The sequence below is a fragment of the Saccostrea cucullata genome, unplaced genomic scaffold (assembly GCF_032062105.1).
Source record: "Saccostrea cucullata isolate Sc308-1 unplaced genomic scaffold, CSIRO_AGI_Scuc_v1 ctg1655, whole genome shotgun sequence".
Taxonomy (NCBI): Eukaryota; Metazoa; Mollusca; class Bivalvia; order Ostreida; family Ostreidae; genus Saccostrea; species Saccostrea cuccullata.
The window spans coordinates 209,490-226,250 of NW_026930901.1; the positions used below are offsets into that span (position 1 = coordinate 209,490).

General features: G+C 33.7%; 1 protein-coding gene across 1 annotated transcript in view; it reads left to right on the forward strand.

Annotated features, from left to right (window-relative positions):
* The window catches only part of LOC134230510 (uncharacterized), an 89,594-nt gene extending 76,606 nt beyond the window's left edge, over positions 1–12,988 (forward strand). The window contains exons 13-17 of the mRNA XM_062712347.1: positions 3,257–3,461; positions 3,754–3,928; positions 7,985–8,109; positions 9,287–9,372; positions 12,893–12,988. Of these exons, the coding sequence (XP_062568331.1) occupies positions 3,257–3,461; positions 3,754–3,928; positions 7,985–8,109; positions 9,287–9,372; positions 12,893–12,988 (687 nt within the window). The remainder of the gene's footprint in view (positions 1–3,256; positions 3,462–3,753; positions 3,929–7,984; positions 8,110–9,286; positions 9,373–12,892) is intronic.
* The last annotated feature ends 3,773 nt before the right edge of the window (positions 12,989–16,761 follow it).

A 16,761-nucleotide genomic window follows, 5' to 3' on the forward strand; every position in this document is an offset into this window, starting at 1 on the left:
CGTAAGCAAAGGTTGTGACTGTTCCTTCGCCAAGCGCTCGGCACTAAAAGTGAAAGTCACGGGTCTTTCGGATATGACCTTAAAAACGTAGGTCCCGTGTCACGGTAGGCGTTGGCACGATAAAGAACCCTCACTGCTCAATGGCCCTGAGTGCCGAGTATAGGTCTAAATTTGAAGCCCTTCACCGGCATCGGTGACGTCTCCATATGAGTGAAAAATTCTCAAGAGGGACGTTAAACAATATACAATCAATCAATCAATCAAGAACAATTGAGACCGAAAAGATCAGAAACTGACTGATCCTTGTCATGTATAAAAGGCAGTGTGTAAATAAGGACCCTAGCATTAGAATGAATATGTTTGGCAGCATTCGATTTCATGTCAGATGAATTGTATTTCATAACAGTGTCATTTTTTCTACTGCAGAATTTTATGACTTAAGACGAAACTGTTACATGTAATACATTTATCCTTGTTTCATCCAGCTGTTAATACAAACTGTAGCTAAATTACCTCATTTTATAAATTACTCGAAAGGGATATCAAGTAGTCAATAGACATTACCCTTACATTAAAATGTAAAACTGCCTCAAAAAGGGAAAAGCAAACTCGAAATGTTCTGACAATACGATGCGACAATGTGAACATTTATTCAATATATTCATGCAGGGTGTCCAATAATATATCATACCATTTTAAATTATTGTCAGAAACGCAAGTCTTGATCAATTTTCTTTAAAATTTGTCTCATTAAATATTTGAGTAAATAGAATTTTTAGCAACGGATACTTAGTTTAATTTTTACACATAGTTTGAGTAATGTAGTCACTTAATTTCGACTAAAAATTGCATTTGAAGTTTAATTATCAAATCCAGTCTTAATATAATGTTACTAAACCTAAATCTCGAATCTTACATTGTAAAAGCTAAATATCCAATGAAAATCTAGAATATAACTAAAGAAAAACGCATTGTTGTCTTAAGTTATGGAATTTTGTTTAATATAAAGACATTATCATTATTCACTTGGACGTCATTTAGACGACATTTGTTAAAAACAATAGCATTATTCAAAGTAAACTCATTTTGTCGTGTTCCTTTCAATTTCCATCAAGTTTTGTGAAAAAAGGTAGACAGTATATGCAATCTTTATAGTGCATTTGTTGTAATTCAATATTCATTACAATAAATTTTATATATTCATGAAATGGTATCATATATTCTGGCACACCCTGTATATTGTACTACATGTGCATGTATTGACGAGAAATAGATTTATATTAAGGTAGGATTCTTCTCGTATTTCTTATATTTAAAAATTTATGAAATTTTCACAGAATCAAGAAGACAATATCAGTTAGTTAAAGTATTTACTAAAAAACAAAAATAATTTTTATGCATTTTTGGCTCAAATTTGTACTTTGATTGGAAACGTTTAAAAGCTTACATAGTTCTAGTTTGTTTGTAAAATCATACCTATTTGATATCTCCCAAAAGTTGAATCCCTTATTATTAATTTAACTTGCATTTGAAAATTTCTTCAAGTCTTTGATTGTGTAAAAATTATAACCAAATTTATTGTTCTATTATAACTTTAGGAAGCAGAAAAGAAGATATTTTAATACGCCACCATTCCGCTCAAAATATAGTCCATGCTAGTTTTTAAACGCAATTTACCATTTCTATTTAAAGTTCTACAATTCTAATGAGGAAGAAAAATAATGTTTTTTAAATCCCGTACACCTAAATATTTTAGACATCTGTGACAGCGACTGGGAAAATGGGACCGAACCTTTTATAGAGTTATTAAATAAAAAGACACTTTGAAAACAGGGAAAATGCACTTTTTCATGATATTTAATCTGATCTTCAAATTTAAATCCAGGAAAAAGTAGTGAATAAGATATACACTTTTTTCTAAAAATAAATTGAATAGAAATTTTAGAAGTGTACAGAATTGTGACCATTGTCGTCATGGCAACAAAATAAAATAAGACTTCTTATCATTAACAAAATCATCTTTGCAAGAGTTCAAAAACAATAAGTGTTTATAAAAGTTTCAATATTTCAAACACATCCTGTATTCATAAATTTTCAATTTTAAAGGAAGCTATAAAAACTAACATAAAATATTTTCTGGCTTGGAAAATGTCATATAAAAGTGTACAAACCAAGTTTATCAAGTTCATTTTCAACAAAAGGTAAGTCGCGAAGTAAGGAGTTAATCCTTACGTCGCGGGTTCGAATCCCACTGCGGGACGTGGAGACCGGTCCTTCGGATGAGACCGTTAAAACCGAGGCCCCGTGTCGCAGTAGGTGTTGGCACGAAAAATATCCCTTACTGCTCAAAGGCCCTGAGTGCTGAGCATAGGACAAAATTTGTAGCCCTCCACCGGCAAGTGGTGGCGTCTCCATATGAGTGAAAAATTCTCGAGAGGGACGTTCAATATACAATCAATCAATCAATCAACATAAGGTACCTATTGAATTTCCTTTAAAATATGTTCACAGTCTTTGATTGTGTAAAAATTGTAACCAAATTCATTGTTCTATTATAATTTTAGGAAGCAGAAAGGAAGATATTTCTAGATTCAAAGTTTTCGTCAGTACTTTTTTCGTTTTTATTACATTGTTACTTTCATTGAAATACAATTTATCTACAATGTTTAATTCTTCTATGAAACTAAGATCGTGGTCATCTAAATTTCTCTTGGTATAGAACACGTTCTTCTTGTGTCCATGATGCCTCATCTTTTCGCTTTAGATTGACCGCCATATTAGATCACCAATAAAAAAAAAAGAAGGGAAGTAAATTGAAACCTTCCTTTTCATTATTTTGGCGCTTTATTTAAAACTAACAAAAGAAAAAAAATTATTAGCAGCTTTTGAGACAGACCACATAATTAATAATTAAATAAATTTCAAAAGGAAACTATAAAATTAATAGGCCTAAGTGAAAAAAAAAAACCGAAACTAAGCAAACACGTGTTAAGAGTTTTTAGCAATCCTTGCTTGTTTCTATGACGTAAGTTTGATCGCCGATTTCTCATTATAACGTTTGCTGCATCTGTCCCCTTTTCCTCAGTCGCGGTCACATATAACGAAATATACTTTGAATGTTTCATCTAGTCAGAAACCAGAGAAGAATCATACCTTAAGATATTTGATTATTTAAATAGGTTCTGTTAGTGAGGAAAGCTGATATTGTGAGGACATTGTTTAAATGTTAAACTATTTCTTTGGATTTTAAAAATAGAAAGATGCAGTGAAGACTGATCATAAAGAAAAAGGACAGCGTCCAAAGCAACGAAAATCTGGCATGTTTCCCAGGAAGTATCCAGGAGACGATCCCCAAACAGAACAAACTTCAAATTGTGTCACTGTTCAATGGGATGACGGTGAAGAGGAGTGTCTCGAAACCTATGCAGTAGAAATATTATTGTTTGATAACAGCCAAATAGGTGAGAGACAGAAAGCACATATTATTACGCTATCAATAGTGACATTCTGTAAATTATTATATATTTGTTATATAATGCAGGGGTTTATCATCTTATTACTAGTATATAATGCAGGGTTTTATCATCTTGTTACTAGTATATAATGCAGGGCTTAAAATTAACCTAATGGGCTTTCGTCAGATATAAATTTAACATCGGTCTTCCATACATTTAAAATTATATAAACATGTATATATATATATATATATATTTATTTATTTATTTATTTATACTTTATTTATTTATTTAACAGGAATCAGACACAGTGCAATTTGTAGAAAATGTAAATCGCATAAAAGAAGAATAAAAGGGATCCGATGGAAGTGTTCCAAATGTCCAAATTATGATCTTTGCTCATCTTGTTATATGTCGGTGATGGACGACCACGCTGATCATTTATTTTACCGAATCACTGATTCAACAAAAGGGTAATTGTTATAATTTTTATTTAAAGGTTCTCAGAACATTATGAGGATATAAAAAAGGTAAAACTATATTTTCACTCTTGAAATATTTGTAATATTTTCATAAGCTGGAAACATTTTCGGTACCTCACTTGCGTCTAAGGCTCAAATGAGCTTTTCTAATCAAAAGTTGTCTTTGGTCGTTGTTGTTGTCGTCGTTGTAAACTTTTACAATTTTCATCTTCTTTTTACGAATCACTAGGCCAATTTCAATTAAAGAATGTCGGCTTACTAGGCGATGTCCCCCCTTAGAGAATTCTAAAAGATTATAAAAGCAACATTTTTCAACATTTTATGGCTTTAATCATCTTTTACACATTGATTCTGCATTTCATTGCTTTAATATTTTATTAATAAATCAATTTTTTCACTATTGCTTTTAATATATGTGAAAACAGTACAGAAAAGCTACAGGTATGATTCGAACTCTCTCCATAGCGCAGGGTTTTGCACAAGACCGACCGCGTATTTTTTTTTATAAAGACTGACTGCACTAAACAATACGCTAAAAAGTACATGCACTATCGGTGTTAGTCAGTGTGACTTTAAATGATCGTGTTTGTTGAAGCGTATACTTCTTTTAGAAATGTTCGATATTCATATAGAATGGGTTCAGATTTCATTTTTTGAATAAATCTAGGGATGGACACTATCAGACTTCCTTTGGATTCTAGATCTGACCTATATTTTCCAAACAAGCAATTCAGCTGCATCACTATTCAAGATATTCTGATCAAATTTTATACACATACAAATTTTCATATTGCTTCACTAGTATTTCCTCGGCGGGGCATTCATGTCCTATGGACATATTTCAAGTTTGAATTAATATATTTTGTTTAAAATAAGTAGCAATAACATGCAAGTTTTAGAGTTATTTGACAACTCACTATGTACTTGGTTTTTTTTATATCTATGAAGATTGTCTCAAATTCTGAGGGTTTTTTTTCTGTGTCCTACATTTATTGACATGTTACTTAATCTGTGTTAAACTTGTCGAGTAACTGAAAAGATTAATTAATTTTTTCTTTTAAAAAATCAGGATTATCTCTTTTATTCATAATTATTAATTTACACTGAAATTATGTATGCTTTTAATGCATAATGTACACTTCAACTTCATGCACCAGCAGATTCAAAGGAAAAATTTTCATTAGAAATAAGCAGTAAAGATAAAAGGATTATCCAGTTAAAAATAGTTTGAAAAATATTTAAAACAAATTTTCGAGTATGTTTTCGAGGAAAAAGTATTATGGGTATTGTTTGGTATTTTTAATAGTAAAAAGGGATATGACGTACTGGCAATTGCGTCATCTCACTCAGGGTCTTTTCGTCAGAGTTCCTAAAACAACATCGAATGTATAACATCACCTGATGTTAAAGGTTATGCTTTTCTTGTTTTTTTTTCAAATATAGGATAGAGGAAGTAAGAAGTCCCTTTTATAGTATATTTTATGTAATATCATAGCATTGATTAAAGTTAAACTCCATATTCCACAGATAAAAGGTCTTCATGCATTTATTTCGAAGATCATGAAAAGGGGGGTTGTTGCCATAGCGTCTACATTCGAGGTCGTTTGTCAGCTAGTCAGAAAGGCTCGAGAAGTTGCGATTGAACATAGTGGGAGAACTTGTTCTTTTATTACCAGTCCCTGGTAGAGTTTTTTGATATTAGAACATACTGGGGTTTTCAAACACTTAAATTCATTTGGTTACTGGTATCTGTTACATGAGAACACAGCGGAGTTGTTTGTTTAACACTCTGAGGTTACTAAGATGTCTGATATTTTCTATCAGAACATATTTTTGTTCTTGTCTAACACTTTGTGGGGTTAATGTTATCTTTTATCTATATAAGAACATAATGGGGTTATTACACTTTATGGGGTTAGTGTTATCTATTATCTTTATGAGAGTACATAGTGGGGTTGTTGTCCTAACGCTTTATGGGGTTAGTGTTGCCTATTATCTTTATGAGAGTACATAGTGGGGTTAATTGCTGTCCAAACACTTTATGGGGTTAGTGTTATCTGTTATCTTTATGAGAGTACATAGTGGTGTTGCTGTCCAAACGCTTAATGGGGTTAGTGTTGTCTATTATCTTTATACGAGTACACACTGGGGTTGTTTGTCTTATAATTTATGGGGTTAGTGTTGTCTGTTATATCTATATAGCATAGTTGAGTTGTTTGTTTAACACTTTCTGGGATATTCTTGTCTATCATCTTCATGTGAATACATGATGGGTCATTTTACTTTGATGCAACAGTTATCCTCAAATAAAAACATTTTTTTTTTGCATTGTTACTGCTATGCAGTAGTTGAAAAATGTTATTGCTTTATCCGTTCTAAGTTCTTCAGATAAACGGTAACAATTTTAAATACTTATAATTAGTTGCCTGTAAAGTTGACATGACATTAAATAATTAATTTTTAACCCCACAAATATAGATCTTTAACCCCACAATTATAGTCCTTTAACCCCACAATATACCATTTGTTTGAATTCCTAATAAAACCTCTCAAGTCACCACTGTACTAATAAAAACCCCACAAAGCAAAATGATAAACCTGCACCTTCCGTAAAATGCACAATGTACCTCTCAACTGTACAGCTGTGTCCGTTCGTAAGAAATTTTTGTCACAGTTTTCTCAGCAAGTACTCACCGCAGATGCTTGAAATTTTAAAACAATCTTCTCCTAGGCTTGCCATACGTTGGGATACATTTTTGTTAAAATCTTATGTCAACTTCCTGTTTGTCTGTGCATCTGTCCGTTTCATACATAACAAATTTTCGTCGCAGTTTTCTCAGCAAGTACGCATCGCAGTTGCTTGAAATTTAACACAATTTTCTCTTAGGCATGTCATACGTTGGGATTCATTTTTGTTCAAACCCGATGTCAACGTCCTGTTTGTCTGTGTGTCAGTCCGTTTCATACATAACAAATTTTTGTTTCAGTTTTCTCATAAACTATTTATAGCAGATGCTTAACTTTAGTACACTCTTTGTTGAGGAAAGCCATATGGTGGGATCAATTTTGAAATGAATCTGATGTCAACTTCACATTTTTCTGTGCATCTGCCCGTTATTGAACTTGTGTAAAGTAAAATGATAGTTGTTGATTTACATCAGAGCGGGGGTATTACTAGTGAACATTGGCTTACAGATTTCATGTTTTTATTGCTCTAGTAAACTCATTTTCCACTTAATATACCTTACTATCAGTATATAAAAAAGTAAAATGATCAGTCAATTAGGAAAATAAAAAAAAACGTTTTGAATATGACATTACTAAGAACATGATTTTAGAAAAATATAAATCATCCGTTAATTTTGAAAATTAAGAAACATATTATCTTAAAGCGGGGGATTGTCTTTGCCTTGATCGCCCTCTTTCTCTGCAACAACGTATCCGTAGGTGAAGGGGATTCGAGTTTGTTCAAATGAAGGGCAACGCCCTCTTCTAGGGGGAGAGAATTATGAATAAGTAAAACACTAAATGCTCCTGTGTCTTGTTTGAATAAAATAAATCGATGGCTCAAATCAATTCAAATGTATTATAAACAGAAACCAAAACAATCTAAAAACAGTTGCTGTGAAGCTGAAATTGTGCCTTCACTATGACGGTCGTTTTTTCCCTTATTAAAGTGATCATAACATGATCAGTACGGAAACAGGAGTAAACTCCTTTAGCTCAAATGCTCAACATTACTCGGCAAAATCAATACCAAAAACAGTTGTTATTGTTGCAAGTGTGGTAGCAATCTACAAAAAATTATCATAATGTGAAAAACACCCGCCCCTCCCACGTGCACACACTTGGCACATTGCTTCAAAGGGTCTTTTATTTATTTATGATTGTCTGTTTTATTGTCAACTTCTCACTCTGATAATAAAGTGGTTCATGTCAGGCTTATTAAAAAAAATAATAAAAAATACAAGAGTGAAATTTCATATGTAATTTTAAACTGCATTTGTAATGTGAAAATCCATTTTTAATTGCATGGAATTTCTCCAGAGGAAAAGAAGGCAAAACAAATAGAACCAAATTAGAAAAACCAAGGACATGCAGCGAATTAAAAAGAAAAAGAGCCAAAGGCATATTTATAGGTGCTCAAGTTCAGCAACTGAATGATAAAACAGGTAGGATGACTCAAAAGTAAATGTACTGTTGAAGTTGATTAAAAAAGGTAACAGATGAAAAAAAGAAAAAAAGGCACAAAATTTTAAATTTATCTTCAAATATATAATCCCCCCTGTCATGACGAGCGGCGCATAACACCTCTAGCGTAGCAAGCACTGTATACAAGGTGTATGAATAGAAGAAATTCGGGTTAGAAATCTGACATGGTTCAGTCCACGTGAAAACATTATCTTTTGTGGTGGATTAAGAATAGTACAGTTGTAAGCATAGCATCAATAATCTTAGATAAAAAAAAAATACAAACAATAAGATCCATAAAACAATACAAAATATGAACAGAGTAAACACGGACCTACAAAACATCAGAGGAGTGATCAGGTGCCATGATTGAGGGAGCATCCCCTGCTGACCGGTAACACCCGCCGTGTGTTCCTTGTCATGATCCATTCTCTACCATCGGCTCATATATTCACCTCTGTTGTTGGTTCGCGTATACACAGTGTTGAACACGAGATATAGTGCGTTTGTTTTAATTTGTTATAATTCAATTTCTATGCTTATGTCTGAGTTTTGAGATAGATATTTACTAAATCAATCTAGAACTATTAATTTGAATTGAAACAATCCTTCAAATATCCCTTTTATACGTTATGTCAAAAATCTTGACGTGAGCCCATTGCTGAGGTGTCTGAGAGAGAAACGAACGACAACTCTGCATGGGAGATTGGTCATGATCGGGAAAACAAAGACAAATCCTTCTCCATTTCAGTGTATAAGAATTGACTAACAATTAGTATGAAAAACATCGTTCAGCATTTGTCTCAATGATAAATTGTATTTGCTGACAAGGTCATTGTATCCACCATAGCATTTATGAAATAATGACTTTAAACGAGGCTGTTGATGTTCTTGTTTCATCAACTTGCATGTTAATAATTTACCTCCTTTTAGAAATTGTGCATACGAAGAGCATACTCTTGCGTATCGAATCAACTGAGATATATAAACTACGTATACAGGTGATAAAGGTATATTGGTGCATAAGTACGGGAAGTTGAGGATAGAAAAGTTGTTATAATATGCTGGCGTAGATGTTCATGTCTACATAAATAATTGAAAATAAAAATCATTATTAAAAATTTATGTGATTTATTTTCTTTTTCTTATATTAATCAGGCCGTGTGGGAAAAGTAGAAGAGCTTCTCCACTTCAAAATAAAGAATTATAAATGTAATGTTGTTGTGGAGACTAAAAATAGTCAGGTTAGTTCATACAACAAAAAGAACATATGTGAAATGTTTCGATTAACAATAAATTATTGCAAATGATTACTTTAATATATTTTGGCTCAGAAATACGGAGGACAGATTACGGATTATCAGTGCGTCAAATATGGAGAAGAGTTTTTTCATTACTATCCTTCACATCTTCCCGATTATGGAAAAGGTATGAAGATATTAACTATAAATACATGTACATATCTTTAATATAAATTTCAACTAAAAGATTAATAATTAAAATGTTATGCACTTTAACATACCACAATGTAAAGGTTATTTTTAGCTCACCTGAGCCGAAGGCTCAAGTGAGCTTTTCTGATCACATTTTGTCCGTCGTCCGTCCGTCTGTCTGTCTGTCCGTCTGTCCGTCTGTAAACTTTTCACATTTTCGACTTCTTCTCAAGAACCACTGGGCCAATTTTGACCAAACTTGGTACAAAGCATTCTTGGGTAAAGATGGATTTAAATTGTTAAAATGAAGGGACAAATCCCCTCGCAAGGGGAGATAATCAAGAAAAGACAAAAATAGGGTGGGTTCATTAAAAAATCTTCTTCTCAAGAACCACTGAGCCAGTAAAGCTGAAACTTATGTGGAAGCATCCTGGTATAGTGTAGATTCTAAATTGTTCAAATCATGACCCCCGGGGGAAGGGCGGGGCCACAATGGGGAATCAAAGTTTTATATAGAAATATATAGGAAAAATCTTTGAAAATCTTCTTCTCAAGAACCACTGGGCCAGTAAAGCTGAAACTTATGTGGAAGCATCCTGGTATAGTGTAGATTCTAAATTGTTCAAATCATGACCCCCGGGGGAAGGGCGGGGCCACAATGGGGAATCAAAGTTTTATATAGAAATATATAGGAAAAATCTTTAAAAATCTTCTTCTCAAGAACCACTGGGCCAGAAAAGCTGAAACTTATGTGGAAGCACCCTGGTATAGTGTAGATTCTAAATTGTTCAAATCATGACCCCCAGGGGAAGGGCGGGGCCACAATGGGGAATCAAAGTTTTATATAGAAATATATAGGAAAAATCTTTGAAAATCTTCTTCTCAAGAACCACTTTGCCAGAAAAGCTGAAACTTATGTGGAAGCATCCTAGTATAGTGTAGATTCTAAATTGTTCAAATCATGACCCCCGGGGGAAGGGCGGGGCCACAATGGGGAATCAAAGTTTTATATAGAAATATAGGAAAAATCTTTGAAAATCTTCTTCTCAAGAACCACTGGGCCAGAAAAGCTGAAACTTATATGGAAGCATCATGGAATAGTGTAGATTCTAAATTGTAGGAATCATGACCCCCAGGGGAAGGGCGGGGCCTCAATGGGGAATCAAAGTTTTATATAGAAATATATAGGAATATATAGGAAAAATCTTTGAAAATCTTCTTCTCAGGAACCACTGGGCCAGAAAAGCTGAAACTTTTATGGAAGCATCCTGGTATATTGTAGATTCTAAATTGTTCAAATCATGACCCCGGGGGAAGGGCGGGGCTACAATGGGGAATGGATATAGAAATATATAGGAAAAATCCAAAAAAGCTGAAACATATGTGCCAAAAAGGACCATGGGGTAGTGTAGATTTCAAAATGTCTAAGTTATGATCAGTGGGGTAATGTGGGGATGCATTATGTATAACAAACTAGGTGAAATCTGGTAAAGAACAGAATGGTCAAAGCTTCTCAGGTGAGCGATGTGGCCCATGGGCCTCTTGTGTTTAAATGTTATGCACTTTAACATACCACAATGTAAAGGTTATTTTGTTTAAATTTAAATTTGTAAAGGTAAGTCTACACATTATTTTTCTAAAAGCATGCCGATTACAAACCTGGTCTTCGTAAGAAGAATTTTGTAAAACTTATGATCATGATTTTGACTGCGATCTTAACCGAAGGGTCTTGATTTAAAAAAAAAATATGTGTGCCTTTTCTAACAAAATAATTTTTTTATTAGCTCACCTGAGCTGAAGGCTCAAGTGAGCTTTTTTGATCAAAGCTTGTCCGTTGTCTGTCGATGTCGTCTTCGTAAACTTTTCATATTTTCGTCTTCTTCTCAAAAACAACTGGGCCAATTTCAACTTGCCACAAAGTATCCTTGGATTCAAATTTTGTTCAAATGAAGGGACACACCCTCCTCCAAGGGTAGATAATTATGAAGTAATGAAAAATAAATTGCATCTTTTGAATATCTTCTTCTCAAGAAACAATGGGCATGAAAAGATGAATCAAAATCATTACCCCGGGGAAGGGAGTAGCCACAAAGGCTTTTCAAAGATTTACATAAGAAAATATTGGAAATGTCTATGAAAATCTTCTCCAGAACCATCGGGCTAGCAAAGATGATATTCATGTAAACATATCCTCAGGTATTGTTGAATCAAGTTTGTGCAATCGTGGCCCCCGCGGGTAGAGTTGGACCACGGTGGCGGATCAAAGGTTTACATAGGAATTTATAGTAAGAAGGATATAAAACAATACAAAATAGGAGCAGAGCAAACACGGACCCCCGAAACATCAGAGGTGGGATCAGGTGCAATGGAGGAGTGAGCATCCCCTGCCGACTGGTCACACCCCGTGCTCCTTCGCAGCTGGGTTAAGGCCGCCCATAAGAAATAAGCCTTTTAAAATATCCCAAAAAATCAATATAATGCATTGGCGTCGGAAGCAAATTGAAAGTGGGGGGGCTAAGTGTAAAAAAAATTTATTGAACCTTCACAAAAATCCTGACAAGCAAAAAAAAAAAAAAAAAAAAAAGGGGAATGTCTATTTCCCAAAACACGAAAATCCTATTTCGTGGGGGGGGGGGGGGGGGGGGGGGGGGGGGGTTGGTAGGTTCAAGCTTCAGTACCACACTTTTTTTTCTAAAAACACCACCACTTTCCCAATCCGGTTCCGACGCCTATGTAATGTCGATATTTTTTTTATTAGCGTGAGTTTTAATTTAATGGAAACTATCAGCTGTTTGTCACGTGACAGTTTTAAAATTAGAAGAAAATGTACGGATATAAAGATCGTAAAAGTTCAATGATATACGGATAATTTTTCAGCATGAAATTGATCGTGTTTTCTTTAAGACAAATTTCTTAACCCGAAAAGTGCTGGGAGCAACTTCTCAATGCCCAAGAAATATATAAAATTAGTCGGCTTTTGATAAACTATGTGCATATACACTATACGCATAGAAGAAATGTAAAACTACGGAAAAACTCAACAGCGCACAACTTGCTCCCAGCACTTTTCAAAATAGTAGGGACAATAGCTACGTGTGTATGAAATATTATAATTTATAATTAAGGGTATATCGTTGAACTTTTGAGATTTTTGAGGGGTTGTACATGTGATTGAAGTACGTTTCTGAATAAAAGTGCACGACTGCGGCTTTATAAGAGACCTAATAGTTATCAATTAAATAAGACTGTTAACTATTGATAAATGCATTCAAAAATATCAATCAATTATAGTCAGATCATGCTTACTTAGATTTAATATTCATATTTTCAGTTCAGCTTTATCTGCGTTTCAAGTACAGAGAAACTGCGTGTCAAACTAGCCTATGACGTCATATCTTTTATTACAGCGAGATCAAGTTGGCTTTGATTTTACATTCTAATAGAGTTGTAATGACAAGATAAGTTACACATTGATTAATATTTACAATTATCATGAGAAATCAAAGTATGTAAGAGTATATGAAAAAGAAAATTATTATTTATTCAATGAGATTCCTTTGTACAATTTCACCGTGACGTCATAATCGAATTCCCGAGGCTCTGCATACACTGATCTACCTTGGGTAGCCCTTAACTTAGTTGCGTTGTCATGAACAGGAAATAACGGAAAAAATCCGTCGTCAATTAAGTGTATAAATAATGAACTAACAATTGGTATGAAAAAAGTCAGTCAAAATTTTACTCGATGATAAACTGTATTTGCTGACAAGATCATTGTATCGACCACAGAACTTACGAAATGATGACTTTAAACGAGACTGTTGTTATTCTTGATTCGTCAACTTGCTTGTCAATAATTAACCTCGTTTTAGAAATTGTTCATACGTAGAGCATGCTCTTGCGTATTGAATCAACTGAGATATATATACTCCGTATGTAGGTGATGAAGGTATATTGCTGCATAAGTAAGGGAAGTTGGCGATAGAAAAGTAACGATAATTAAATTGACATGTCAGTAAAAATAGTAATGATTGAAAAATAGTACTTGGCGAAATTAACAGAGATTTTTTTAAAAAGCCCCAATACTTATAAAACTCTAACATTAGAGCATCCCCATCTCGATAATCTAAATTAGCCATATAATGATAAGATCTATTTAAAGCTTCTTCATGCGGAAAATAATAAATTCACATTTAATATTCTGTATAAAAATAAATATGTGAATCAATCACAGAAGAATTATTAATATACACAATAATTGTGATTAAATATTCATGTTCATGCCGTGTATTTCATATATGTACAATGTAAGTGAGAAAGCCTTCTTCCTCCAATAAATATTATAATTATTTCAATTTTTATGTGCGTAAATTTTCTGTTCATAAATAACTTTCGCATACATGGAAGGACTCCTGGCACACTACCCAGAATCAATATCTACTGCCTTTTATAGTTCCATTGTTTATTGATAATCTCATTTCTGAGTTAGCTCCACCCATTAAAGTAATAAACCCTGCCCACTGGGACTGCTCTGGGACTGCTTTGTGTCAGGTTGGGTCTGGTCGGTACTGTATCATTGGTATTGTTTCAGCTTTCTAGTTTGACCCCTTTCTTTCTTCAAGGTCACGTACAGAAATACACAATTTTACCATAACCTGAGGACTTTTTGAAAGAATTTAGGCTTCAAACTTGGAACATGTAGAGGACACATAGATGAAGAGTGTATTTGATCAAAATCTTTTACGTTGAGCCACTTATTATAAGGTCAAGTACAATCTTGCACATGTCATAAGTCATAACTTGAGACCTTTCTTGACATAAGGATTCAAACTTGGATCAAGTAAAGAAAACATTATTACATTAATCCTATATATATACTACATCAAATTATTTGACCTTGACCACTTTCTTCATTTCATGTTAAATGGAGGGAAAAACTAGACCAGACAATAACTTTATTTCTTGCTTCATACTTGAAAAAGACACAAATGGTAATCTAACAACCAAGCTATATGATAAACGTGATGACTTTAACTTTTCTATCGTCAACTTCCCTTACTTATGCAGCAATATACCTTCATCACCTGCATACGGAGTATTTATCTCAGTTGATTCGATACGCAAGAGCATGCTCTACGTATGAACAATTTTTTAAACGAGGTAAATTATTGACAAGCAAGTTGATGAAACAAGAATATCAACAGTCTCGTTTAAAGTCATCATTTCGTAAATTCTATGGTCGATACAATGACCTTGTCAGCAAATACAATTTATCATTGAATGAAATGCTGACTGACGTTTTTCATACCAATTAATAGTCCATGATACACTGAATTGACAACGGATTTTTCCGTTATTTCCTGATTATGACAATGAGCACACGGCGGGTGTGACCGGTCAGCAGGGGATGCTCACTCCTCCATGGCACCTGATCCCACCTCTGATGTTTCGGAGGTCCGTGTTTGCTCTGCTCTTGTTTTGTATATTTGTTTAATGGACGTTGAGATTGAATACTGTTCGTTATTTCCATATCCTTATTTATTTCCTTTTAAAGATCTTTGCTTTGTTTTTTTTACCTTGTTTTATTTGGTAAGAAAACAATACACATTAGTTTTATTTAGATTTAATATTAATGGAATGAATCTTGAAAATAGCGATTTTTCCTGTCAAATAAATTTGCACGCTCTCAGTGACACGGTTTTCTTCCTGATAATCATGTTTTAAGTTGAATTTATTCTGGTCACTTTTGATTCCCTTCAAATAGAGATGATTATTAAATCTGACCTATGAGTTCTATAAGGGACACAGACTCAAGGAGTCCATTTGGTGCCCCTCGGATTATCCTCAGATATATTAATCATATGTCATATGTGCAGTCTTCAGATTCCCAGTTTTGGTATAAAACCAATACATCATATACCAAATTGAAAGAGTGTAAAGTTTCTATTACAAATATATTGGATGATTCCTTTTGCGATCCAATGTCTTCGGTTTCAAAATGTTCTGTGCGAAACTGTAAAACCTGTGACATTTTGATAACTGACACTTCTTTCATTAGTAATCTTACTGGACGGAGCTTCTATACCAAAACTTGGGAAAATCTGAACTGCAAATCTTCTAATGTTGTCTATGGAATAGAATGTAATCTGTGTGGACTTATTTATGTCGGTGAAACCAAGGGATCGCTTAACAAAAGAATATCAGGTTTTCGATTTCAAATAAATCATGGTGGTCAGCAGCTTTTATATAAACATTTTAATTCACCTGATCATTCTATTTTATCAATGAAAGTTAGAATTCGGGAAAAGATTTATCACCACACAAATAGTCGGTCGTTGAGTACACCTTTCCGTAGACAATGTGAAGAAGTTTGGATTAGGAAACTAGGGACAGCCTTTCCCTATGGATGTAATGACAATGTCGATAGTGTGGGAAATCTTATAAGCCCGCAGTTTAATAATGTAAATGTGATGGGACTTTTTAACAATATTCAGAGACGTAAGCGTAATTATGGACATCGTTCGTACAATAAACCTGCAATACACGACGTCTCTTTTGATTCATTACTACCTTATGTAAATCAACAGTAAGGTCTACATCATATTTCAACCAAACTTTACTCTGTCCCTTTGAAACTTTTAAATAGTTTTCTTGAAAAGACCAAGGAACATCCAAATTTAGATTCCCCGACACCTGAATATAGGCTCGGTTCTGTGATTATGGATATTGCACATCATAGGCTTTTTAAACCCGCACGTTTCACGGTAGAAAATGCAGCTAAAACAATCCGTCTTTTCCTTAAACTTCAATATGCCAATAAAGGAATTGACGCGGTAAATATTAGTAATATTCTTAATCACAAAAGGGTCCAGTCTTGTATTCCACCATATTTCAAGTTAAAGACTACACCTTGTATTTCCTACAAATATACATCGACCATTGCTTCCAAACTTTTCAATTACAAAAATACTTTACATGGCTCGGATATCGACTATCTGACTTTTCAACTTTATACACAACAATTCCGCACGACAAATTAAAATCCAGGCTTTTTGATATCATTGACAGCTGCTTCTTCAACAAAAATGGAACTCGTAAGTTTACTTACCTCGTCATTGGTCATTTGAAAAATTATTTTGTTAAAACAGATTCTGATTGCACACATAAGTATTCTGAAGTTGACATCAAGAAGATGCTTGA